This window comes from Tribolium castaneum, chromosome 3 (genome assembly GCF_031307605.1).
Source record: "Tribolium castaneum strain GA2 chromosome 3, icTriCast1.1, whole genome shotgun sequence".
In the NCBI taxonomy this organism is placed as follows: Eukaryota; Metazoa; Arthropoda; class Insecta; order Coleoptera; family Tenebrionidae; genus Tribolium; species Tribolium castaneum.
This window is the reverse complement of record NC_087396.1, coordinates 12935294-12960459: the sequence shown is the minus strand read 5'-3', so window position 1 is coordinate 12960459 and position 25166 is coordinate 12935294. Positions and strand designations below refer to the sequence as shown.

General features: G+C 35.9%; 7 protein-coding genes across 8 annotated transcripts in view; 2 read left to right on the top strand and 5 right to left on the bottom strand.

The window, feature by feature from the left end:
- Window positions 1–549: 549 nt before the first annotated feature.
- Window positions 550–4285, bottom strand: LOC663232 (rho GTPase-activating protein 11A). The gene is made up of 9 exons (XM_008197586.3): window positions 4045–4285; window positions 3797–3991; window positions 3511–3744; window positions 3304–3456; window positions 3138–3255; window positions 2207–2354; window positions 2073–2159; window positions 1984–2022; window positions 550–1931 (listed from the first exon to the last, which is right to left on the bottom strand). The coding sequence occupies exons 1-9, from the start codon at window positions 4147–4149 to the stop codon at window positions 671–673; spliced, it is 2340 nt and encodes a 779-aa protein (XP_008195808.1). The 5' UTR covers window positions 4150–4285; the 3' UTR covers window positions 550–670.
- Window positions 4286–6419: 2134 nt separating this feature from the next.
- Window positions 6420–7557, top strand: LOC663207 (uncharacterized protein). The gene is made up of 3 exons (XM_015982030.2): window positions 6420–6848; window positions 6899–7332; window positions 7383–7557. Exons 1-2 carry the CDS (start codon window positions 6537–6539, stop codon window positions 7076–7078), a joined length of 492 nt encoding a protein of 163 aa, XP_015837516.1. The 5' UTR covers window positions 6420–6536; the 3' UTR covers window positions 7079–7332; window positions 7383–7557.
- par-6 lies at window positions 7554–11784 on the bottom strand. Its single transcript, XM_008197585.3, has 5 exons — window positions 11474–11784; window positions 11077–11302; window positions 10773–11027; window positions 8295–8676; window positions 7554–8232 (listed from the first exon to the last, which is right to left on the bottom strand). The coding sequence occupies exons 1-5, from the start codon at window positions 11534–11536 to the stop codon at window positions 8229–8231; spliced, it is 930 nt and encodes a 309-aa protein (XP_008195807.1). The 5' UTR covers window positions 11537–11784; the 3' UTR covers window positions 7554–8228.
- Window positions 11785–11919: 135 nt separating this feature from the next.
- LOC663128 (uncharacterized protein) lies at window positions 11920–12462 on the top strand. Its single transcript, XM_969188.4, has 2 exons — window positions 11920–12157; window positions 12206–12462. Exons 1-2 carry the CDS (start codon window positions 12017–12019, stop codon window positions 12314–12316), a joined length of 252 nt encoding a protein of 83 aa, XP_974281.1. The 5' UTR covers window positions 11920–12016; the 3' UTR covers window positions 12317–12462.
- On the bottom strand, window positions 12313–17178 carry LOC663101 (ethanolaminephosphotransferase 1). Its single transcript, XM_969162.5, has 7 exons — window positions 16976–17178; window positions 16053–16121; window positions 15813–16005; window positions 15471–15766; window positions 12991–13299; window positions 12762–12944; window positions 12313–12713 (listed from the first exon to the last, which is right to left on the bottom strand). Exons 1-7 carry the CDS (start codon window positions 17027–17029, stop codon window positions 12651–12653), a joined length of 1167 nt encoding a protein of 388 aa, XP_974255.1. The 5' UTR covers window positions 17030–17178; the 3' UTR covers window positions 12313–12650.
- Window positions 17179–17258: 80 nt separating this feature from the next.
- On the bottom strand, window positions 17259–17883 carry LOC663074 (uncharacterized protein). Its single transcript, XM_969135.4, has one exon. It carries the CDS (start codon window positions 17745–17747, stop codon window positions 17361–17363), a length of 387 nt encoding a protein of 128 aa, XP_974228.1. The 5' UTR covers window positions 17748–17883; the 3' UTR covers window positions 17259–17360.
- A 1615-nt stretch (window positions 17884–19498) lies between these two features.
- Window positions 19499–25166, bottom strand: part of TfAP-2 (Transcription factor AP-2) — a 37056-nt gene continuing 31388 nt past the window's right edge. Inside the window, exons 2-4 of one of the 2 annotated variants that reach the window (XM_008197490.3) lie at window positions 22762–23073; window positions 20572–20770; window positions 19499–20409 (exon numbers count right to left, since the gene is read on the bottom strand). In XM_008197490.3, coding sequence (XP_008195712.1) covers window positions 19673–20409; window positions 20572–20770; window positions 22762–23073 — 1248 coding nt within the window. In that variant the 3' untranslated portion in view covers window positions 19499–19672. The remainder of the gene's footprint in view (window positions 20410–20571; window positions 20771–22761; window positions 23074–25166) is intronic. The other variant, NM_001170612.1, reaches the window with a different exon arrangement.

Genomic DNA, 25166 nt, shown 5'->3' with positions numbered 1-25166 from the left:
AGATACAAAACAAATGTAAAAAAGTAAACAAAGTTGTAAAGAATTAAATTCTCTGGTGGCATTAACGGAACTCTCGAGGACGGGAACGGGAAATTATGTTTCACCTTTACGTTGATTTCTTTTTCTCTCAAGACAAAAAGTATTTTCTACCTTGATTAGGATGTGCTCTTACGTTTACAATTTGACGCCTTTACGCACTTTTACTTTTTGCCGCATTATTTTCTTATTTCTGTCAGTTTTATGCTCCGCTTTACTTTTATACGTCTGTGTTCTCTTAATCTCTTATTTTTGTTTGCGTGTTGTTTCACTTTCCTTTTCTACACTTTTTTCATAGAAAAATTGTCATCCTGATCCGGGTTCGAACACCCGACCTCCACCGTCGAAAGTGGCGCTTATACCACTGAGCCACCAGCCCCCGGTACTTACCGTCTTTTGCAGAAAATTTAACACGGGAGGCGTTTCTTTTTGTTAATAATTTTCTTCTCGTTGTGTTATTTCAAGGAACAATAGTTTTTTGATGCTAAATTTTTAAATAAAAAATTACAAACGCAATCTTTCACTTTTATTTATTTAAAAACGAATATACAAGTCACAAAATCATAAAAGCGGTCCTAAAAGTGACCATTTTACAAATAACATATGGCAAAAATATATAAAATCGTTTCCACTCCTAATTAATCAAAACTCTGAGCGGGGTGCTGCGCTCCACCCCCGGCGTCCGACACAGCCTCTTGGGGGAGCTCACATAAAGCGACTTTTTGATATGTGGCGGCACTCTCGGTGTTGAGTAATTCGGTGACGCGAATTTTTGGTTAGTGCAGTCTTTCGCTATTTCAAAACTATCAGGAATATTCTCCTTATCGCTACTTTTCTCCAGACAATCTTTAGCAATTTGTAACTTCTGTTTCTGCGTTAAATTTCGTTTACGCGGGGACATGCTCTTCTTTCCGATCCTCCTCTCCTCGTATTTCAAACTCCTCACTCTGTACGACAAACGCGAATCGTTGGTTCTACAGCACCCGATTTTTGTCCCGGTCTTCACCCTCGGCAAGCTCCGAACTGAGCCGGAACTGTCCGAGTCGGTCAACTTATCGAAAAGTTTGGCTTTGGCGAGCACCATCCCAGCGTTCTGACTCCTGAGACGCGCCAGGGAAGCCCTCCCGTCCACCGAGGAGTCATTCGACTTCAAAGTCTCGAAAAACCCCTCAGCGCTCACCCACGTGTCGCTGGAGCTCCCGGACAAGTTGCACGAAACGCTGCGTGTGATTGGCTCCCCAACCGGCGTCCGTTTCAGTTCTTTGTGCTCCAAAGTTGGCAAACCTGTCATCACCGTGTTGGGCTTCCCCCGCCTCAAGCTCACCCGAGGGATGCTCTCTCTGGGGGCCACGTGCCACGACTGGTGGCGCCCCAGTTTCACGTTACTTTTCTCGAGCGATTTTCGCCGCATGCTCCCGATTTTTCGGGCACTGGGCGACCGAATTATTTTCTGTTCTGCGCTCCTTCGGATTTTCAACTCCCGGCTCAGTCTCTTGGCCAAGTGGTCGGCGGTCGGGCTCAGCTTGGACTGGACCAAGGTCTGTTCGTAGGCAGTCTGGACGTTTTCGATGTTCACGTCAACTTCCTCGTTGATGTCGTTTTCGATTCGCGATTGCACGTTTTCCAGTTCTTGCGAAATTCGGCGTTCCATTGCGGAAACTCGGCTTTTGATTGCTTCGTATTCGGTTTTCGGGACTCGAATGTAGTCAGGCTCGTCCTTTTTCGACGTGGCGGCGAAGGAATTGCGCTTCTTGGCCTTTTTCAGGTTGTGGGGTTGCGTTATTGCCGACCATCGACGCTCGAGTAAAGTTTTTGTGTTTGCTGGTTTAGTTTCCGCTTCGGGTTTCAGGTTTTTCACGCTACGGCTGCGCGAAAACCAATTCTTTTCCTTGATTCTGTCACAATAAGTTCATTAGAAAAATACAAAGCGACGGGGAATTTACTTACAAGTCATTCGGTTCTTTTGAGTGATTTTCGTGTGTTCCACTGTAATGATTTGGGATAATTAAAAGTGGCAATAAAAACGCGAGACATACCTCAAGTCCATGCTAACTGGAGTGCGACACGGCGTAAATGGCGTATTTAATAAAACATTGTCGGGTAATTTATTCAACAGTTCCTTCCTACAAAATTAATGACAATACAAAATAAAAAACAACTTTAAACACACTTTTTTTTGTTCGAAATTCCGTTCGACTGAATTCGTCGTCTTTTCACCACATTATTGTTAATCGGAGTGAGTAACAAGTCTGGTGTAACCACGTTATGATTCTCTTCCGACTTCCCTCCAACTATCTTTTTAAGGCCGTTAAACATCCCTAATAACAAACCCGAATTTAGCCAAAAAAATAAATAAATTTTACAAAAGAACGTGTAGGAGAAAATTAACTAGTCTTCCTTATACAGCGTCTTCATAATTGATAACTAAGACTAAGAAAATACCAATTTTTGACCACTTTCTTTACAGGATTTACAGTCAGTTGTTAGCTAAATAACACATTTGATAATTTTGATAACACTGAATTTTGATAATTTCCAAACTAAAAACATAATCTGCAGCCAAAGTTTAACACAAAGAGAGCGGAAAACGTTTCGTTTGAAGAAAAAAATTTTCCCAACAGAAATTAACATTAAGTTACACAAAAAAAAGAACCAAACAATTTGTCCCTGAACTACAAAGAACTATAACTTAGGAGACGATTTTTTTGGTAATTCTAATACACTAGTATTGTTTTTAACCAATGACTTCTTTAAATTAAATTATTAAAAAAAAAACAAATTTATTTTTATTTTTTTGATCTTGGCCAAAGTGGTTGTATTCAAATAATTTGATTCCTCAAATAGTACCGTGCCTTAAAAATTATTTTTTTTGAAAACTAAAAAGAATTTCGAAAAAAATTATTCTTGAGAAATGATCACGTTTTTAAAGTACTTGATGATGTGCTAATTAATGTTTTCGTAAGGTAGATAGTTAGGCATAAAACGCTTGGTTCCATTTGAAAATATGTAACGATATTTTAAGTTCTGGCTCGTTTAAACATTTGTGTAAATTTATTTAAAAATACAGCACAACCACTTGAATAATTTTGTAAAAAAATTACTTGTGAGCGATCCACTGCGCCGTTTCTTCTTTTTCAAGTCCACACTTGAATTCGAGCCGAGACGTTCGATGATGCTCTCCGGCAAAATACCTACTTCAGGTGCATTCTCTATCAAAATCTGAAATAATAGGTTGTTGATTTAGTTAACAAAAACCCCAATTTTTACCTGCACAATATCACAAAATTTCGCCGTCCTCATTTGCATATTATGTGGCGAAAGCTTTTCCTCAATGGGAAAAATTGCAGGGCTTATGACTATGGCCAGGTTATAAGCGTTCATTTTATTTGAGACTGAGTGTTGCGTCACGTCATAAAAAAACTACAACACAATAAACTATAGTTTTTGCTCAAATTGAATGAGCAAACACTTCACCTGCAGCAGATAACTCAGAGTGTTTAGGTGTTCCAGCGGCAACAAAAGACAAGCTAAAAGCAGGGCTTCCTTTCGCACTCTGCCTTTCTCCAACAAAGCGCATCTTAAGTACAACTCGTGGTAGCCGTAAGGTATCAGAGGCTCCGGTAATTCCCTAAGAAACATTTTCAGGAGCGCCGCGACGTCGATAATGTGGTAATTGCTATCAACAGCGCCGCCCCCATTGAGCAACAACTTAAAAAATAGCCAAATCAATAAAAGGCGCAAATTGGGTGAAGGGCATTACTTTAATTTCGTTTTGTCTCGCCTTGGAGCCCTCTTTCCTAAACAGCCCCTCCGTGCTAACTTTGGCTAAAATAAATGAACACAATTCATGGACTAGTTTCGGGACAGCAATTTGCTGTCCGGTCTTTAAAGTAACAGTTTCCGCCGAGAGAGATCTTAAAGGAACTTTGAACACTTTACGGGTTGCTTTCACAGTCTAAAATTCACCGAATTTAGCAAAAACACGACCGGGAAATTCATAACCTGTACCTGTTGTTTGGGTTTCTTGGGCCGACACTTTATCCCCAATTTTTGCAGCTCCTGGAGCGCTTCGTTCCTGCATTCTTCCTTTTTCAGCACATCACTGAGAAACATAATGTAGAAGGGGGTTTCGTTAATTATTAGGAAATTAATTTATGTTGTTCATTGCTGTCGCTGCTCGAGTTGTCACTTTCAAACGGAGGAACAGTGCGCTAGCGAGCATACGCAATTTTCAAAACCTCAAAGGTAATTGGTCGCGAGGCGCCCGCCAAAGCGAAAAAATTTGAACCGTAACCGTCAACCCAAGCCATTAACATTTTTGTGATAAGGGGTTATCACACATCCTTAACGGATCAATTGGACTCAAATTCGACAACAGGAAGTCGAATCAGGGACAAACGGACTGTACCCACTTACCAGTACTCTTAATTAAATTAAAATGCGAGTAATCGTAATTAATTACATACAGTAATCCCTCGTTAATACGAACCTCCAATAATCCGCAAGGGAAGACCCAGTAATTCGGACTTACTTGTTTCGCTGTGTACCTACCAGTCCGGATTTAAAAAGTTTCGGTAATCCGGATTGTTACATTTCATTTTGAAAAAAAGTAGAAATTTGCTTTATTTGTTTTTCTCAAATTAGTCAAGTTATATTTTTATTTTGCTATTAAAGCTATGGTTTACCTGTAAGCAGATTAATGGTAGTATTCTTTAAATATCTATGATATTCGGTTACGTTTGTAGAATGTTAACTAACTCTCTTAAAACTTGAAAAAAAAGCGAATGCAAAAGACGAATGGGGAACAGGACAAAGATTATCCTTGTTTATTGGAAAAAAAAATATTTTTTATTTTGGGACAATTTTTGTCTTTTGTGAGCTCCCGTGTCGGATTAGGTAATTGAATTGAATTCAAATTATTTCATTCTGTGCTGGAGAGAACTTACACGCAAAACTAAAGGAAGAAACACATTTTGGAAAAAAGAAAATTATGATTGAAAGACAATTTGAAAAAAATAATACGAACTTAAAGATATTTGTTTTATTTTCACGGAATAATGAAATGTATACACAGTGTTAAACTTTTTATTTATACAAATTTTGCGTTTCTGGCGACTTTTAAGTGGTGTTCATTGCGACATTATGGATTATAACCAGCTGATTTTTTCTAAGATCGATCTTATTCCTTTTCTTCGTTTTCTTCAAAATCGAAGGGTCATTCTAAGCTTCTAGTTATATCCAATTATCACATTTTTAATACAATTTCTTCTTAATTTGATAAATAGAGTTCAGACTTTTCAGTACAAAAATGAAGGAAATAAGCATTACATATTAAAATATGTTTAAAAAATTCACAAGAATTGAAAATATCCCTAAAATTATTATTTAAGAAAATTTCAGCGCTATTTAAAAAATAATTTATTTATCAAGCTTTAACAAAAACAAACGTTTATAAAAAAAAAGAAAACTCAATACATCAAAGTGATTAAGAAAAATCAAGAATATTTTTTTCAAAATTCTATTTACTTTTCGAAATAGTTATTAAAACATTTTTTTAATGGAACCTTACAATTGTTTTTTTGGTAAAAAATTTTACTTTAAAACTGACTTCTAGTTCAAAAACACTACTTTTCTTAAATTAAATCATTAAAGTTCCGTTCCAAGCTCATTACTAAGATTTTCGGAACTTGGCTGAATTTCATTCGTCAAATTTTTCGCCACGAGGTTTCAAAATGACCAAACTTCATTAGCTCGAAAAATTATAAATTTTTAGAACCATTATTAGGTAACATTCACGCTAAATAAAACTTCCGACACTCGAAAATTATCAAAATAGCACAAAACCAGTTTCTTAGCATAAAAACGCCAATTTAGCAAATAGGCATTAAACAATTAAAAAAATTGGTTTATTCGAAAAAGAAAAGAAAAAATTTAGGCTGCTTATTAAAATAACGGATTAGCAAAATGCTAAGAAACATCGCAAAAATTCACGGTTTTACTAGAGTTCCTTTATTCCCAATATAGCAACTCTAGGTTTTACCGCTGTTATTTAACAGAAAATTTTACTGTAAAAATATTGCTAACAGAGTTTACGGAATACGAATTTAAATAACAATTTAAATAATAAATTTTTATTGTAACAGCAATAAAATAATAACAGAAATTATTAATGTGGAAGAGCTCCATAAAAATTTTTATTTAAAAAAACCGCTGTTTTAAACTATAGGATAGTATAATAAATACATACAAATAAAATTAGGAATAATATTAGGTAAATTTAAAGATAAGGATAATCGTATTTTATATAATACATGTTAGTACATTTGTATTTTAATAATAGGCTTATTTTTTTGTATTGCCATCTAATTTTCGTGTATTTATTTAAATGACCGGATGGGTCCCGTTTTAATAAATCGCGATTTACCCGAAATAATTGTCGTGAATCGATTTTAATAACACCGACCGTTGCGTATCTTGGCAACCGTTTGCTGGCAACAAACATGGCCCTCTGTTTGGGGCCCACAGGTTCAGGTAAAACCCTCCTGTTGAAAAAACTTCAAAACATCGAAAATGTGGACACTACGGCCAGTTCGGTGGCCACGGTCGGCACCAACATGTTCACAATAAAAATCGAGGGTGAAATTTACCACATTCGCGAGCTTGGCGGCGTGATGAGCCCCTTGTGGTCCAGGTACTTCCCCGGTGTTGAGAAAATAATCTACGTCGTTGATGCCTCAAACCTGTGCCAGATCAGCGCCGCCGGGATCCTCCTCTACACAATTATCGCCAACCCAATGCTCGCAAACGCAAAAGTGTGTATCATTTTTTCGCACTGCGCGGAACAATTAGAGCATGCTTCCAGTTCCTCCTCGTGCTGACCAAAATGGATGTTAGCTACCGGCAGATGCGCAACGAAGCTTTGCTAATGCTGCAGATGCGTAGGTTCGAGAAGGAAATCAATCAAAAAGTCACGATAACTGAAGCGAGCGCGATCACGGGTGAAGGAAGGGAAGAAATCTTGAGTTGGTTGAAAAAGAAGTAACTTTCACTTGCAGTCTTTTTGTTTAACACTTTCGGTTTCAAAAAACAATTTCACACTCGACTGGACTGCCGTTAGCTTTCAATTTTAAGTCATATATAAAAGTTGGAGCCGGGCTTTAACCGCAGTTAACCCAAAGACTTCAACCACAATGTTCAATCTTAAGGCAATTGTTTTGGTGGTGGCCCTCCTTTACCTCACCCAAGTGCACTCGATCCCGGTTTACGATGACCTAGAGGGCGCTTCTTCCGAACACGGTAAGTCCCCCGCTTGGAGAAACGTTTTCCTTAGTGAAGCAATTTTATAGATTACGCACGAGTCCAGATTAAAGTCTTCCGGGGCCCCACAGAAGGACACGACCACTTCGCCCCCTGGGGCTACTGGGTGAAGCAGCCAGCCGACGACCACCACTGAACCGCTCACCTCTTTGTTACTTTTGTATTGTTGATTTTATTTCATAAATAAATAATTTGTTACGTTAACTTGAGATATATATTTCGAATAACTTTTTCATAAGTACATAATATGTGATGCAACTATAACATTTGCATAAAATGTACCTTTAACAATATCATTACATTAAAAAAGTCACAAGCTCGATTCAAGGCAATACAAGGACGGAATTTTTCCCTATAGTGATTGATGAGAAAAAAGGCCTCTTTCATGATTATGTTTATAAAAATGTAAAATGTATAACCTACAAACAGTATGTTCACATCTTAAAGGTACTTACAATAATATTATTTACACTGTTTAAAAAATAGCTGTTGTAAAAGTGATTTTGACACAATAACACGAAAAATCATAAAAATGTAATACTTGTCGTAGCCACCATTACATAAATTCGACGAAGGGACGGAACTTGGTTCCGTTTGAGACACAATGGACTAAACTAAAATACTGAATAACGATAATAATATTCCTTAAAATAATTAAATCAATAAAACATGATATAAATGGAATTACTCGATAGAACACATGATAATGGAATAAAATATTTGGAATAAAAAGGGAATGTTTCTTAAGTCTTATCTTGTTCCAGTTAAGTACTTGAATAGAATTAAAAAATACGATAAATGCAGATATGACTCGCCAGTCGTGACCACCGCTTTTGAATTAAGTCAGTAACCGTTAAAATAATACCAAACGCTAGTTACCTGTAAAAAAATCCACAGTCTTTTACAGCCAACGGAAGCAATAAATACTACAGAGCACCTACAGGTGTAGAATACCATCTTCTGAGCTCTCATCGAGGTTGGTAGCCCCCGTAAGATCGACGATTTCGTCCTGATCGTACTTATCGTCAGGGTCGGAGCCCCCGGTGGTGTGTGACTGTTGTGACCCGCTTGAAAGTTGCGAGTTTCGGCTGAAACTGCCGCGACGGACTGGAGCTACAGTTCTCTGATTTGCCGGCTTGACTGTAATTATCAGGTTTGAACTGTTGGCCACCATCATGTCGGTGACCTGGTCGAGGGTTTTCCCCGCCACTTCGATTCCGTTCACTTCGAGGACTTCGTCGTTCACCGCCAAAAGACCGGTGGATTCTGCCAAACCGCCGGGGACCAGACGCGAGATGAAAATTCCGGGAATTTTCTCCAAACCTAAAATGAATACATTGTTTATTGTAGCAAATTTTTGAGTTGGAAAATCAGTTTTTCACCAAACGAGGTCAAAAACGGCATTATCTTTACCTTTACAAGCACTCTATACACTTAATACTGATAAAAACGCTATTATTTAGAGGAATTTCGACAAAAATAATCCAAAAAACCATGTTTCTAAGGACATTTTTGCAAGGTATCGTAAGCCTAAGCATGACCACATCTATTAGAAATGAGTATTATTTTTATCTTGTTCAAAGTTAGCTCGAACGTGCAATTTTTTTACTTTTTACGGTTTTTGGCACACAATGACAGTCACGAAAATTTCATCCAAAGTTAGCCGAAAAGACTGTTCTTGTTAGCTGTCCACTGCAATATACTATTAGGTTAAAAATAACATTACCTTCGCCTTTTTTAGTCCAGCTAAAAACGCAAATATTTCAAGCAAATTCATCAATAAGTAACCCGAAAAACACAAAATTATATCAAAAGTTGTATTATCTTTGCCTTTTTTAGAGTTTTTCAACAGAAACGCAGTCATTTCTAAAATTTTCTTAAGGGTATCCTCGACCAACGATTTACTCTTAATACGCAACAGAATTTCAAGTATTATATTTACATCAAATTAAAGGTTTTTTAGTTCTACAGACCGATGCGTTGACATACCTTGAAAAAAAGTAAGCGAGCTGAGTTTTTGCAGAAAGATTCAAAAGAATATTTTATAGACAGATGCGTTTAGTTTTTTTATTGTTTTTCAGATATTGTGACTGATACAAAAGTTGCGTTATTTATCAGTGAACTTAAAAATTCGTTATGGGGTTCTGGTATTTATTACAAAATAATAATTTTCAACTAATTTAACAAATTAATGCCATGTAATAATAAAGTTTTCATGTTCAAGATTAATGGTTAATTTTTAAACTCCCTTTTTTATAGACGGTCTTCGCTAAGTTAAAATTTTGGTGAAGAAACGGCCACTTTTGTTTATTTTCGTCCTAGAAATTTCGTTGGAAAATAACGCTTATGTCTTGTATTTGTGTTTTTTTAACTAATTAATTTTATAATTTTTTTTAAACATCCGATTCTTTGACTTCCAGGACAGCTGTTGGTTTCACTACACTAAGTTCAAAGATTAGCAAAATTAGACAAAAACATGTTGTTGAGGTAAAAACCGGACGAAAAAGCAGTAAATTAGGTCAAATGGATTTTATTTATTGTTTCCAACATTTTATTACAGTTTAGTAGAGTTTCTACAAAATTAAAAGGCAAAACTTCGCTAAAAAAACTAAAAAGGCTACTTTATTGTTTCTTGCCAAACTGATTCAAAATTAGATCAAAAAATACATCATTTTCGCTTTCTCAGAGCGTTCCTCAAAAATAAGCCGAATAATCTTTAAACTATATCAAAAATTACATTACATTTTTTATACTTTTTCAAATATTTTTTTACAAAACTTTTAGACAAGACTCAGTTTTCTTGACGAAATTCACTAGATCGGAGAAAAAAATGGCAAATTACATAAAAAATGACGGTATTTTTGCCTTTATCGAAGACATAAGCATGCTTTTAAAAAAAAACGAAGTTTTTCGCGTGATATCGCTTTATCGGGCTATAACATCACAAAGTTATAACAAACATGTCATTATCCCTAAGCATTGTACTATAAATAAAATGTAACAACAGCTTTTACTGTAGTTTTCTTTCTTTCTTTCTGATAAAATATAAATTACGCCTATCATTTACTATTATCGTTTAAAGCGAGAAACGTAATTATTTTGACAAATTTCGTCGTATCAAGCACGTTTATGAATTATAATTGTGTTTTTTTTTGTAAAATTTCGCTAAATTGAATAGAAAGTGGTTTTATTTTTGGTCCTTTCGAACATTTTGTAAGTTTTAAGGCAGAATGTTAAATTTTGCGTGCGAATTCCCTACGACGGACAAAAAGTCGACAAAATAAATCGAAACTGGTGATACTTTTGCTTTTTCGGAGCGAGGTGTAAAACCGAACCACAAAATCGCAAATTGGGTCAAAAATGATCGTCTAAATTCGTGTTATTGAATTTTTGAGGTGATTTGAATCTCGTTTGCTTACCACTTTGGGTGACTCGCACACTTGTGCCATCCCTGATGTAAAATCCCAGCGGTTTATCTGAGCCGTGTTTCAGCAGTCTCACGCGTCTGCAAGTCTCAGGTACAATGTCTACATCTATGATGGATGAAACTTGGCGAAAATCATGGGGGTTGGAAATTTCCAAGGTCTTTGTTCGTCCGGGGGTGCCGCCTAATATGCTAGAAATTAAATTTCGTGGCTTGATAGTCCCGTATCCATTCAGTTCAAGACTATCACCTATAAATTTTACAATTACTTTTTAATGTATATTTTTTATTAATTGAACCTTTTCTTTGGATTATGACCCTCAGGAGGGGTTTTGCATTTGCTAAGGCCCTTCGAAGGTTATCATCATTGTTGATTGGCAGCAAATCCTGATCGCTCGGGTCAATATACGAAACCAAAAATGCTATGTCCTGCAGTCTGTGCAAGCGCTCTAACAAAGCCCGGAATTCTTCAAATCGAGCTTGAGGGTCTCTCTCAACCGAGAACCGTCGAAACTCGGCGTCGAACTACAAAGAATCAATTAAATAATAAAGCGATTTAATGATTCATGCTCTCATTCCTTAACAGGCATAGAAAGTCGTTATTAAGCGCTAATATGGATAAATTGCCACTTTGGACCAACAATTTTGAAAAATTGATTGAAAAATCATCAAAGACAAACGTGGAAAAGTACTTACTTTGCTTTTAACTTCTATTTTGTTATTGAGCACACTTTTAACATCAAACTTGTTTTTGGACATTTTCGGGCATCGAAAAAAATCGTGTTACGGCACTTTTCTTATCACTAACGACACATTCAACTATTCTTACAACAAAAAAAGAACAAAAGTAACTTAAAAACTTAACAAACGGATCAAATTCCAATTTATTTACATTGGAAGAACCTCTTGCAACCCAGACAGTGTAATGGTGAATTTAGTCATCAGACGCAGGCGTACCAAGAACACCCTAAACTAATTTAAATAAATTTCAAGCCTCAAAAGACAAATTTATTGCGATTGGGGCGACAAGTCTTGTGGTATTTTAAAAAGCTAAGCGATTGGAGTGCCAATTTGGGCCCATTTTGCCCCACATATGAAAATAAATGATTAAACTTATAACGTTTTTTGTAACTATGAAACTTCAAACTCCCCCAAAACTGTGACATAACGGGGTGGGGGTTTTTCCTTCTGGCCTAACCTCACTTAGGTCTCTCAAATTAATAAAAGAATTAGGAAAACATGAAAAATACGGACGCTGCGAGGATGAACCCCTGTCTCAAGGAGCAGGAGCAGACGTACAAGTGCTTTCACAAGAATAACTTCGATAAGGAAGCCTGTCAGTTGCACATAGAAAACTACAAGTCTTGCAAGTCCTTCTGGGTATGCACTTTGGACTTTATTTTGAAGCCATTGAGTTTCTCTCTTTAGAATTTTGTAAAGTCGGAGCGAATGAGAAAAGGCATAAGGCCGGCTTTGCCCCCCGTTGAAGAGCGAGAACAAATCAAACAGGAGTATATGAGCAGGTTTTCAACAAGTTAGCCTTTTTGCAACATTTATTTTCAAAAAAGAAAAACATTTAACAAAGGTTTATCATAGTTCTAGTGATATGATTGTTGTAATTTGAAATGATCACAATGGCACATGTTAATTTTATTTAAAAAGTAAAATTACAGGCATGTTCTTTTCTTGAGTATTTTCATTGTCATATTTACAATAAATATAAATTATAAATTGCGAAACCATAGAGTCTTTGGGTAAAGCCAGACACCTAATAATTAATAACACAATTTCTTTGACTATGTGTGATGTGAGATGGATTCTTAAAAATAAATAAATGCTCGAATACAACAAATCAGGCAATGTCTGAAACTAGTCAATCTGAGGATTTCTTTATGCTAAAACAATTGATTCGCAAGTGTTTACACATTTGTTGCACCTGAAATTGCTAATTAATGCCACAATTTCCTTACCACTGTGTACTTACCACATGCGTCCCGTAATGGATATGTGCCCCTGTACTTAAAATACAGAGAATGTACGTCAGCAACAGCTCAATCACAGGACTCTTCAGCCAGACGCAGAGGAAAATGATAAAAGTCGTAGGAACCAAAACCCAGTTAAAAATTTCGCATCTTGTGTTGCTCATCTGAGCCACGATCAATCGGCACTAAAACGCAAATTAGCAACATATCGATGAAAATTTAATCCCTTACGCAAATGTTTGAAAAAATTGTACTGATTATAACAAAGACTGCTCTCGGGTCCCTCTCGATAATATTGCCGGGCGAATATATGACCCACATTAAAGTAATAAAAAAAAACAGCGTGACGGGAACTAGAGGCCGCATTGCTTCGCCAAACGTCCTCATATGCCCCGTCTTCTCCTTGTAGGATACGTAAATATTGTAAAGTATAACAGGTATATTGGTGACCAGGGCCATGTTGTATATCAAAATTTCGAACATGAGGCCTGTGGTGATCCCCCCGGGTAAAACAAACTGCCAGCTTTCGTGTCCCGTGACCTAAACCAAACCCACTTTATATGAAATCAATTAATAGGTAAAGTCCGGATTTTAGGTTCTTTGTCTATTTTTTACTCAAAAAATCGGATTTTATCTAATTCAGAAAAATTGTAAAGTACCTAATAGTACTCCTAGTTTCATATTTTCAATCACCCGGTATTTTCGAACGTGTTGCATTTCAAGAAAGATGAAAAAGCTGGTCATGGTAATAATAATTATACAATCAGAAATTTTCGCTTCTTATGTTTTTCAATTTTTTTGAAGCGCTGGGATAGATTTGAGTTGTTTATTAGAGTGTAACCACCGTTCGAAACGAAACATTTCTGTCATTAATTACCTGAAACTCAACTTTCCTTCAACAAGATTTTGCCAAAAAATTGCCGAATCTTTAACTGATTGTAGGGCTCTTTAGGCTTACAGCTATGTTTAATTCTGTGTTGCGTACTGTCGCGTTTAATAACATATGAAACAAAAAATATTTTTGTAAAACATTAAATTAACATCAGTTTTTGTTCTAACTTTTAGTATCCTGTGACAATAAGACATGTAAATTTGAGAAGAAAACACAACAAAGCTAAAAAGAAAAGCAAAAATAAGTGTTACAAGAAAGCGCAACGAAGAATCATCTTCGAAAAAAGCTGATGCAGCAAATTTTAAATTTTACATATAAAATTGTATTAATATTTAGAAGCTAAAGCCATCATAATTTTCCTATGCTTTTGAGTTATGGAGCCAGTAGGTACAGAATAAATTATAAAAATTAAAAATTTTCTTAGGATGTTGAGAACCTAATGGTAGAGCTTTATCTTTATGATTAAGTAGTAGTTAAAATCTTTCGTTTCAATAATTATGTCATTGTTAAATTAGTATCCATCAAAATACTGAAAAAGTGGTTTTTGAAATATGAATTTTTTTAATTAGCATTCTGCATCTGTTTATTTTTGCATTTAAAAAATTAAGTAAATTTCTTGTAAAAAATATTTAGATGAAAATTTATCAAAATAAGATAAGTTTTACAAAAAAGCACAAATTAGAACCATTCTTTGGAAAGAGTTGTTAATGGTATAAAAAGTACAAAATTTTAAATTTATTTTACTTCCTTTTGGGTTATAAGTCGGTACAAAACATATTTTAAAAATTGAAAATTTTTTTGGGACTACTGAATTGGAGTTAAAAACTTATTAGAAATGTTAGTGATATTTTTTATAAATTAAATGAAACCGCTGAGAAACTGAGAATAAATTCCCCACAAACCAATCATAAGTATTGAGATTTAATTAAAAAAAAATAAAAGGTAATAATTAGAACTTTTATGGTGATTTTTGTCTTTAGCTACACAAAATACAATACGCAAACAGATTTTTTTGTAGCCATAAACATCTTCGGTGTTATATTTTTATTAGCATCAATCAAATGCAGAAAAAATATCGATTTTTTTTTAATTATTTGTTATCTTGTAATTTTCTTACTAAAGCTATTGCAATGCATTGACGAACTCTTTTAAAACCTGAATGTAAAATTTAACATTGTATTTTCCGCCACAGAGTAAGTATGTACTTAATTTAAAAAATTGATAAATTTGTACAGAAAAACATTTAATCTTATTGCAGAAAAATAACAAAACTAGATATAAAGAGACTCACAGTCTTGTAACAATTTAAAAAACGCAAAAGTGCTCGCCTTATTCGAATGTTGGTAGATTTCTAGATAAACAAATATAATATTTAAACTTAACGTCCATTCTTGCAATTTTAGAGGTTTCGAAAATCTGAGTCAGTGAAATAGCCAAAGGAATTGTCCCTTCATTAAATTCTTTTTTTGAGTTTTCTTACCGACTTTTAGCAATTTATTTAAATTTAAAAAAATAGCAAGTTTTAGATACATATTTTTAATCCATAGTCAAGGATAAAATCGTATTTTATGCACTGCTTATACTTCATGGTAAAACGGAATATTATCGTCTAGAAAAAGTTCACAACCACTGTTTTTCTGTTTTTGACGTTTTTTTCATTATTGAATTTTATTTATTATTATTTATTTATCTATGAAAGCGGTTTAAGCCTCGAAATGTAGACCGAACTTTATCGTCTTGTACAATAAAAAAATATTTAAACTGGGTTTTTAATTTTTGGCATCCAAAAATCCGGACCTTACCAATGCGGAATACAAACCCCGGCAATCAGAAACATTAAAATGGTGGCCCACATCGAGAAATCGTAGCCCCAAGGCAAGAATAAGACACCCGTATTGTACTTCTCCCAGTGGGACAAATAAAAATTGTATAAAATATTCCACAATATGAAAAACATTCGGAATGGAATGATGCTGTATCTGGAACCGCGTCCGAACAGAGAATAGGCAGAGACCGGAATCAAGCCGGCCGTAAACGAATCCAGCCCGTGATCGAACAATTCACCCAGGGGGCCGCTGGAGCCGGTCCTGCGGGCCTGCTTCCCGTCGATGCCATCTGCCACTCAAAAATAATTTTTCGTTCTTTTGTGCTAGTTTGTTACCTAAAGTGTACGCTAGGAACAAAAATATAGCTGCCACTGTGAACGTCCACTTGGGGAGCGCGGGGTAGTCCGGGTGGTTCGGGTCCGAGGCGTAAAAACTGTAATCCTTCCAAGTGAACAGGAAAAATGTTAAAACGGCGAACACAAATCCTGAGAAAGTCATCAAATTGGGGGCCACCCAACGGGGGAAAAACTGCAACATTTTCGTGTTACTGCGAGGGATGGGGCGCGGGTACGTACTTGGACCAGCCAGTTCCAGAAGGGGTGCATGACGTAGAGGCTCAGAGGGCCCGTGTCTTTGCAGCTGTACTGGAATCAACATTCATTTGCAAAACAATGTGTAAACCTGCGTATTTGGCGAATTTATGAATATTTAACGGGAAAATTGCGTAAAATGGCCATAATCTGTGAGTGAAATTAAAATGTTGGTCACAATCCAAAGGTAGGTCGATTTTTTTCATTTATTTTTATCGCAGAAGTGCATTTATTTTGCTGTACGGCTTACAATAGAAACAACACCTACGAGTCCGTTTTATCAAAGTAATTGCAATTCTTACAACAAATGGGCAAAGTTGTTTAATTTTTTTAATGCTAATAAAAAAGAACAGACAGAAGTTGTCCCATTGTTGCGTGGGCGGATGAGTCTCGTGGTGATTTGGGGCAATTAAGATAAAAAAATTCCATGGAAAATCAAGATATGAATGGCAATAAATAAGGTGTAATTCCGGTGTTTACATTTCGTTTTGTTTATAATGAGCTTGGTAAAAATGATATGCTTCAAATTATAACGTAGTTCTATAATCGGAAAGATGTATAATTGGTGGATATCTTCGAAGAACACATCCTAAATAGTTCACTGATAAGAGGTGATAAACTATTGGTTAGGAAATCTAATTGTGATAACGCCAAACATGTTGAAGTACAACGCGTCTGATTTACCACACATTTCATTGATCGACTTAAACAACCGTAATTAAATTAGCCGAATTAAGAAAAAAACAACGGTTTTAATCGCAACAAAACTTAATAAGATCAACAATTAATTAAATGACCTCAACTTTCTCCGTAAAGACGTGAATTGTAATTAGGATTTCCTGTTGATTTGCGTTAGTGCTGCATGCGGTGTTCTTTTTTTAGATGAATTATAATGTTAAATAACTTACCTTGTATTTATCAAACCCAACCAATTGTTCTTTCGTTAGATATTCAACCTCCATTGTTGTTATTGTTTATGTTTCAAGTTCTACAATAGTAAACACTATGTTTATTTTATTTAACTTGGTTTTTGTTCATTATTCGAGTCATTAAAGTTGAAATTGTGAATTTTCCGCTTATATACCTAACCCAAGCACGCCATTCTCGGTTCACAAGTGATCGAAGCGCGCTCTGCTTGTCAAAGAAACGTCAATACCGGACGAAGTGTCACGGCAGAAAACTGTAATTGGCTCACAATTCAAATTGGTCTTCTTTATTTGTTTGATATTTTTACAATTAATACAAGAGTGAAAAAAGACGTAAAGCTACACTTCATAAAAGTCGATAAATAGTTCATTTCTTCCCCTCAACCATGATAATGTGATAGCCAAACTTCGTTTTAACAGGGGGGTCAGTATAAACAGGGTTATTTACATTGGAGACAGGCAGTGCAAACGCCGCGTCTTGGAAAGGGCCCACCATTGAGCCCCGAGTCATCCAACCCAAGTCACCCCCTTGTCTCGCTTTGTCCTCGCTGTATGCAGCAGCCACTTCGGGGAATTTCTGGCCGGCTTTTAGTTTCTCCAAAGCCTCAAGACATTTGCCTTGCTTCTCGCACAAAATGTGTCTGACTTTTACAGCAGTACCCCCTTTTTTCTCTTTGGATTTTTCACCCGAGTCGTCGCCCTTCGAGCCCTTGGCGGCCCCTTTCGACGCCCCTTTTCCTGCCTTGGGGGGCATTGTCCTACTATACACTAACCCGTTTTATACAAACTTCCAGCAATTTTTTTTCCTAAAACTTAAAATGTTGAACTTGAGGTTATGCTACTTATGTTGTGAAAAAAGTCCCTTACACGCGAATAATTGCGTGTGTTTAGACAACCCAAAATACAATTGATCATGTAACAATTGTTACAGAAAAAGAATTCGGTCGTCGTAAAAACCGGAGCGTATGTAGGGGCCTTTAAGGAAGCATTAAGTAAGGCTTTAAAAAAACAAGGTTTATTTGATTTTTTTTTTAAATCTAAACCATACTCATTAATAAATTATTGAATGAATTCAAAAAGTTAAACTGATTGGTTTCTCTCTTTATAATAATGGCCGACCTTAAGTGGACCAATCAAATTCAAAAACATAATTTTTCAATGAATCAAAAAATCTAAAGTGATTGGTTTTCTCCGTAATTTTGATGGCCGACCTCAAACAGCCCAATCAAAAGGCTTACAAATTTTACTACAATCACTACGTGCCTTACGTTAATTCATTAAAGGATGAGTCTGTCTTTGTTGCATCTCACATCTTTAGTTTTCTTTGAATTCTACCTTCCTAATCAATGTTAGACAATCTGTTAGATAAAAAACACCAAATTTGAGAGAAAATAAATAAGCAATATTAAGTAGAAACATTTTTGTATTATCAAAAAGAATCAACTGATGAATTTTCGAAATGACCTATGATAAAAAATTAAAGCACATAATGCGCGCGCTCTTTTTCAATTTTACAATTGACTTTTCTTGAAAATTAAAAAACCACAGGTGAAAACTGTCTTAAGATATTCGAAAGTCCAAAAAGAAGTCATAAGGTAAGAAAATATAATAGTTTAATAAATGGGGCTAGTGTTTTTTGCAATAAATCTTTGTATCCACATTGACGGCGTGCGATCCGAGCAAAAAATATAAAATTTAGGTGGATACTTTCGAAAAGAATTTAAAAACCACTAGAAAACTCTAGTCTGCCTTTCGTACAAAACTTTCGTCAAGTCAAAACTTCACAGGTTCGGTTTGATCTGCGGTTAAATCTGTTGGTTTTGCACGTGCCAGATTAATATGCAGTTCCTTTTATGACTGTTTCATTTTTTTATGACGTGGTTCTATTCAGTTTCGGGTCTTCTTGGAGACTTAAAGCTAGTCTTATCTTATATTTTGTCGGGTTATTTGTTATTAATTAATTGAGAGGCGATTTTATCAAAAAACTAATTCACTTTTTGAGTTACATATTTTATTTATAATAAAACTTACTACAGTTGCATTATCAGCGAGATGTTCTGCAGCAATATTTATATAAATATAAATATAAAAGATTTAGATTTTTTGTCAATTTTATATGGTTTTACAAAGGATGAATGTATATGATTACTTTTCTATGAATAAATGAATTAAATGAGTTGTTATTAATATTTTTTTGTAATTTTGTATGAAAGTAATTTATGTTCCGCCCGAGTGATACCCTCGCTGGTGACCCATGTCGCAAATGTAAGACTTGTATTATCGTTCTTCACATTGAACAGTATAATAGGAGCTATAATGAAAAGTATTAGGTCAAATGTAAACTTCCGTTAAAGTGGAATTGTTAGCATTCCGTGCGAGATTTTTGTAAGTTTTGCTGAATAAATCGTGATGGGACAGTCGGGTTACGAATGAGAGATTTTGGTTGGAGTTGTGTTTTATTCTTTACCCAAATTTGCATACGTAATATAGAATACATTGTCGGCATTGGCACTGTTTGAAAAAAATATATTTCATATCAATCAGCATAATTACAATAAAAAACAATTACAATAATACTTATAACAAAGTCTTAAACAAAGTAGACGACGCTATATCCACGAGATCGCGTAATTTGTAGCGTAATCTTCAGATCACAACACATAAAAGTTTATTAAATGGTCACTTCTTGTCCTCTAATTTGGCTTTGTCAAGCGACGACGTAACTAACATGGCCTGTCCTTGCTGCGTATTTTGGTTGGGAAACACTTTATCTAAATGTTTCAACGATTCACTTAAAAAGTTCTGGATGGCGGTGAGCGCCGCCACTATGGCCGGGCTGCCGAACCCGTGGCTGATGAGCGAGAAGTGGGTCAAGTGTCGTTGTATCGAGGGGTCGAGCAGGATCTGGGGCCGCGTATTGCACAGGGGGGAGCGGTCCTGGTTGAGCAGGTCCATCAGCTCCTTGGTGATCTGCTTGGTGGCCTGGAGCAGCTCCTTCCTGCGGGGCGTCTCCCCGTGCTGCCTGAGCAGGTACTCCGCCACCTGTCTCGCCGGGAACTCCGTCTCGCACACGTAGCCGAAGTCCCGCGCCAGGTGGATGGCCTCGCCCTCCACCAGCGACGTCAGCAGCGTCACGTTGGCCGCTTTCCGCCTCCCCGCAGGCAGGTTCAGCCCGATCTTCTCCAGCTTCTCGCGCAGGATGCGCCCCCCGTTCTTGCTCTTCGCCCGCCGCAAGACGCCCCCCAGCAGCGACGCGTTGAGACACTCGGGCGGCGACAGACGCCGTTGTACTTCACCTACTGTTACTTTGTACTTTGAGGTTGAGGAGAGGAGGGACAGCCGCCCCGGGACCGAACAAAAGACGTCGCTGGGGGACACCATCGCGCCTCCGCCGTGGTCCTTGCCCCCTTTCATACCTGCAACAAAGACTCACAATGAGAGAGGCGCCACGGGGGCTCGCTGACTTGTTTGGAGGCGTGTTCACATCTGTCATGGATATAATACAAGCGACACCCTTTTTTAATTTAAATTGGCTTTGCTGACGCGGGTAATTGGCGAGTGTTGCGTTAGTTAGGTACCTTTTAGGAGAGGTAAGTCGGATATGAAGCCGGTGTTGTCGTCGATGCCGCCCTGGGCCTCCTCGACGGCCTGCCCCAGGGCCTGGTGCAGCGACAGGGGGTCGTCGTGGGGGCGCTGCTGGGTCGACACGGAGTAGTCCGGCCGGCCGCCGCCCGGCGCCGAGCTGTACGGGAAGCCGGCACCATGGCCCAGCTGACTCTGAAAAAACATCAACATTTAACATTGAAATTGTTAAAATTAGAAATAAAAAATTAATAAAATATTCAAACAATCTAGAAAACAACGGTTTGACGCCATTTCTGCCATAATGCTGAATTCGAAATGCAAAAATTATAATTCACAAAACAATGTCATACAAATTATAAGCCTAAAAGAAGTGTAGAAATTACAAAAACTTGCCAAATATTTTACGTCGTTTATTTATTTATTTATTCTTCCGTCCAAATTACTCAGCAATAATCGATAAAAGAAAACTCATTGTTAAAATGGACAAGAATTAATATCACGAATTTTTGGTTTTTTATTTTAAGTCTCAAAACTGAAAAATCGGTAGACACTAACAAAGTTTATTTGAACTAGAGCTAAAATTTTGGTACAGTCTTTTCTGAATTTTCGGATAAAAATAAAAAAAAGTTATTCCTATCTAAAGCGTTTGAATTTACAAAGCTTATCCTAAATTCAAGATTCAATAAAAGTGATAATATATGAAAAAATACAAAATCAAATCAGTTTTGTCAAATCGTCCCTAAAGTTAACGAAATAGTCCGCAAAATTAAGTGGGCTCATGATTTTTGAAAACATCGGAAAAGTTAACAAAAGAATCTGGAAATAATGCGTTTTTAAATACATAATATAATACGATTGTACCTGATGTATCTAACTATTATTTCAAATATTTAGATAATAACTTAAAAATCTGCAATTTCTGAAAAAATTAACAGAAAAAAGTGTACTGCTAGTACTAATAAAGTAGGCAGGCACACGCAAAACATCGAGATAGTTTTCTAACTTTTGGATGTTGAACGTTTAGATAAAATTAAGAAATTAAAATATAACAAAAAAATGGGTACCTATCAATTTTTTTAATTAATTGACTGACGATCAAAGTTTCATTTATTATTTCTTTGAATTTAGATCTGTGTTATATGGTTTATACCTATGAGTATATTAAATTTAAAACGACAAGAACAAGTTTTACAGCAGAAAGTAAGGAAAATTGGTAAAAAGAATACATACAGAATACATATTTAATTATTGTTTTATCCATGTCTAGGTATACCATCGATTCAAGGAATAATAATTATTATTATTTATTAGTTATTAAAAAATTGACAATCAGAATAATAGCCATAACACGTTTCTAATTTCCTGCAATTTTATTAGATATTTTGTCACATTTTTTTAAACACTTAACACGATAACAATAGATAATTGATTGTAAAGTCAAAAAAGTGAAAAAATTTGGAAGTTCGAGTTTTTAAATAAAATCTAGTTTAAACCTCCTCCAGGCTATATGCCGATGAATAGACTAGATTTATTGCACATTTGAGCGGTTTTAAAGCCCGTTCTAAATGTTCCTGTAGCGAACCGTTGTTTATTACGTACCGAAAAATTGAATCACACCTTAAAGCCGTCAGTAAGAAAATTGATGATGTTCTAAGAAGCCGTCATTGTGCAATTAAAACGGTGGTGATATTACATGCCACGAAATAAATTAATGGCATGTAGAAGGAAGAACACAATATGAGCCCAATTTAGCTAACTGTAAACGTCCGAAGAGTGACTCGTAGCTATTTAATAATATCGCTTTCAGTGCACTCGAAAAAAATTAATAATATATTACATGCACATGCAAGAATTATTTCGCCCTGAACGCAACAATATAGAATTAAAACAATTTAACTCAAAATTTGTGAGCAACCCCTTCGGAAAACGCGTTTTTCACCCCCGTGTTGACAAAATATGATTACGCGAGCATCGATCCGAGATGAAGGAGCGCAATCCTGACATATTTGCGATGTCTTGACATAGTTGCAACAGTGAATACTTGCCGGAGAATGTCAGTTATCCGGGTCTACCCCTCGATAGCCGGAGCCAGATAAGGCGATTCGAATTTCCGATTCTTCGCCCTTCGGTATGCTCGCAAGCGGAATTTCGTCGCGATTTTTAATTAAACTCGAGGTGCTTACCACGTGCGTGTGGTTGGGGTCGCCCTCGCGGGGCCGCAGTCCGAGCTGGTTGTAGTGGTGGAGGCCGGAGAGGCCCCCGTACGGGTCGGTGAGGTACTCGAGGTGCTGCTGGGGCGGCGGACTAGGCGGGTGGTGGAACGGCGGCGGGAAGTACGGCGGCTGGAAATCCGGCTGCGGCAGCTGGTGTTGCATGGCAGAGCTGTGGTGGAGACCCCCGGAGCCCCGGTGGTGCGCTCCGGAGCCGCCCGCGCCGTAGCCCGGAGAACTACCGCTGAGGGCTAGAGAACCATGCCCGCCGGCCGTCAGGCGCTCCTGGAACAACACATTTTCGTCAATAAATATAGATTGCTTTTTCCTTTTTGCAAGTAAACTGCTAAATAATTTGGAACACGTGTCATACATCATAGATAATGATTATGATTGACAGCGCAATAAGAAAACACTGGCATGAAAACTACGTGAATTGAGTTGTACCATTTATTTTTTTTACAAATTAAGAAATGAAAAATGATCTTGTAATTTTATAATAATGTTGGAACGTAATTAATAAAAAGAATATATCGGTTGGTTTTACATTGTTTTATAGCTACTGAAAATAAGCACATTTTAAATAATCCAGTGTAGCAAACACTGAAAAAACAAACACAAGTATTTATTTAAATACAAAGTTGAAATAAGTTTCTAGAAATGTACAGCGTGTATCAGAGATACCATGCGACCATTATCAAATTATTGATGTAATAAGTATGTACCAATTACGCTTGGTGCTTAGTTTTTTATTATAAGTTCCTAGAAAAAATATTCTCTTTTTTGCGTTCTAAAATCCGAACTTAATTTTAAGTAATAAGGAACGAATTCTTGGTTTCAGAGCCGGCAAAAAACGGATTAATCAGTCCTGATCACTTTGTAATCTTATTGAAGCGACAACATTCACGTTTAATCGCCTTGCTATTATGATAGATATTCTATTTATCCAATTATCCATTCATTGATTCATTCATATTCATGGCAGAGCCATTATTGCTATTATAATGCCTAGAATTATTACAGTGCTTCCTTTCATTGGCTCCAGGACCATAAATATCTTTGATAAAATAATGTGTATCACCGGACACCGTCACCGATGACATCTTAATACCGCCGATAAATTCGTAGGTGCTGAATTATTTATTGATGATCATAAAATTATAATAATTATTTCGCGACTGCAGGTGATCACTGTTACAATATAATCAAGCGAGTGACGAGAACTTTCAATTTATTCGAACAGATGGATGAATTACGAGCGCTTGCATTCATAACTCGCCATAAATGTTAGAATATGAAGCAACATGTTATAGATATTTTTGCAACGGGTTGAAAAATCACCCGACTTTATTAAAAGTAAGCAATTAAAATAATGATGATGTACAAGGAAGAAAGTTTATCGCCGTACAAGAAAATAAAAGATATGGCGAAGCTAATCAAAGTGTAATCTTGATGCAACTTGTTTCTCAATACTGGAAGCTTCTGAGTATATAATAAAGACCATCTATTTGCAACTGTATACTTATGTTTCTCGTTGCTTTATTAAAAATGATTACGGGTATGAATATTCCTCATCTACAATTAATATAATCATCCAACAACGGTTTCACAGACCTACGCACCGGGTCCTTGGCTAAAAAAGTTCGATAAGCTATTAGAGGAACATAATGGTCGGATTGGAATGAACGGCTTGTTTTAACTGTTGAAGTTGTTATAAAAATGACTTATGACCCGGAGAACTTGAATTTTTAGCCAATCATTTCGCTTTGTAATAACTTTTGTAAAACATTCATTAATAAAGCGGTTTACTTTTACAATTTTGTTTATTTTAGGCGCACAACTAAAAAATACATCTTTTAAAAATAAATTTGACAGACTTTACGCAATCTTTTGTTTGCTACTGCTGGGGGATGCATAAATAATAATAATAATAATAATAATAATAATAATAATAATAATAATAATAATAATAATAATAATAATAATAATAATAATAATAATAATAATAATAATAATAATAATAATAATAATAATAATAATAATAATAATAATAATAATAATAAAAGTAATAATAATGATAATAATAATAACAATTGTTTGTGGCCAATGTTTGTGGAATAAACATTCCTTTATTATAAAATGGACCATTTTGCAGGCCAGGAATCTTTAAATTTTTTTTTCAATTCCAAATAGGAAATAATTAGTTGTAGGTACAACATAAAATATTATTTACTGACGAAGATGTCTGCATTTTTAATTTTTTAGTTTTAATTGTCAGCAAATGTAAAAAACTTAACTTAAATACATATTTGACTACCTTGACTTCATCAACAAAAGAAGAATTTTTTTTGGTGTCATAAATTTTATTAATGTAATAA

What these genes read in the sequence shown, in the direction of transcription:
- LOC663232 (XM_008197586.3), bottom strand. Translation starts at nt 4,149, where the DNA reads ATGTTTCTCAGTGATGTGCTGAAAAAGGAAGAATGCAGGAACGAAGCG. An exon ending in CCAAGAAACCCAAACAACAG is followed by an intron (nt 3,992 to 4,044) that starts GTACAGGTTATG and finishes GGTGAATTTTAG; the next exon opens with ACTGTGAAAGCAACCCGTAA. An exon ending in CCAGTTAGCATGGACTTGAG is followed by an intron (nt 2,023 to 2,072) that starts GTATGTCTCGCG and finishes AAATCATTACAG; the next exon opens with TGGAACACACGAAAATCACT.
- LOC663207 (XM_015982030.2), top strand. Translation starts at nt 6,537, where the DNA reads ATGGCCCTCTGTTTGGGGCCCACAGGTTCAGGTAAAACCCTCCTGTTG. An exon ending in CAATGCTCGCAAACGCAAAA is followed by an intron (nt 6,849 to 6,898) that starts GTGTGTATCATT and finishes GCATGCTTCCAG; the next exon opens with TTCCTCCTCGTGCTGACCAA.
- par-6 (XM_008197585.3), bottom strand. Translation starts at nt 11,536, where the DNA reads ATGTCCAAAAACAAGTTTGATGTTAAAAGTGTGCTCAATAACAAAATA. An exon ending in AAATAGAAGTTAAAAGCAAA is followed by an intron (nt 11,303 to 11,473) that starts GTAAGTACTTTT and finishes GATTCTTTGTAG; the next exon opens with TTCGACGCCGAGTTTCGACG. An exon ending in TGTGCGAGTCACCCAAAGTG is followed by an intron (nt 8,677 to 10,772) that starts GTAAGCAAACGA and finishes TATTCATTTTAG; the next exon opens with GTTTGGAGAAAATTCCCGGA.
- LOC663128 (XM_969188.4), top strand. Translation starts at nt 12,017, where the DNA reads ATGAAAAATACGGACGCTGCGAGGATGAACCCCTGTCTCAAGGAGCAG. An exon ending in AGTCTTGCAAGTCCTTCTGG is followed by an intron (nt 12,158 to 12,205) that starts GTATGCACTTTG and finishes TTCTCTCTTTAG; the next exon opens with AATTTTGTAAAGTCGGAGCG.
- LOC663101 (XM_969162.5), bottom strand. Translation starts at nt 17,029, where the DNA reads ATGGAGGTTGAATATCTAACGAAAGAACAATTGGTTGGGTTTGATAAA. An exon ending in GTTCCTAGCGTACACTTTAG is followed by an intron (nt 15,767 to 15,812) that starts GTAACAAACTAG and finishes TTTGAGTGGCAG; the next exon opens with ATGGCATCGACGGGAAGCAG. An exon ending in CAATTTTTTCAAACATTTGC is followed by an intron (nt 12,945 to 12,990) that starts GTAAGGGATTAA and finishes TTTGCGTTTTAG; the next exon opens with TGCCGATTGATCGTGGCTCA.
- LOC663074 (XM_969135.4), bottom strand. Translation starts at nt 17,747, where the DNA reads ATGCCCCCCAAGGCAGGAAAAGGGGCGTCGAAAGGGGCCGCCAAGGGC.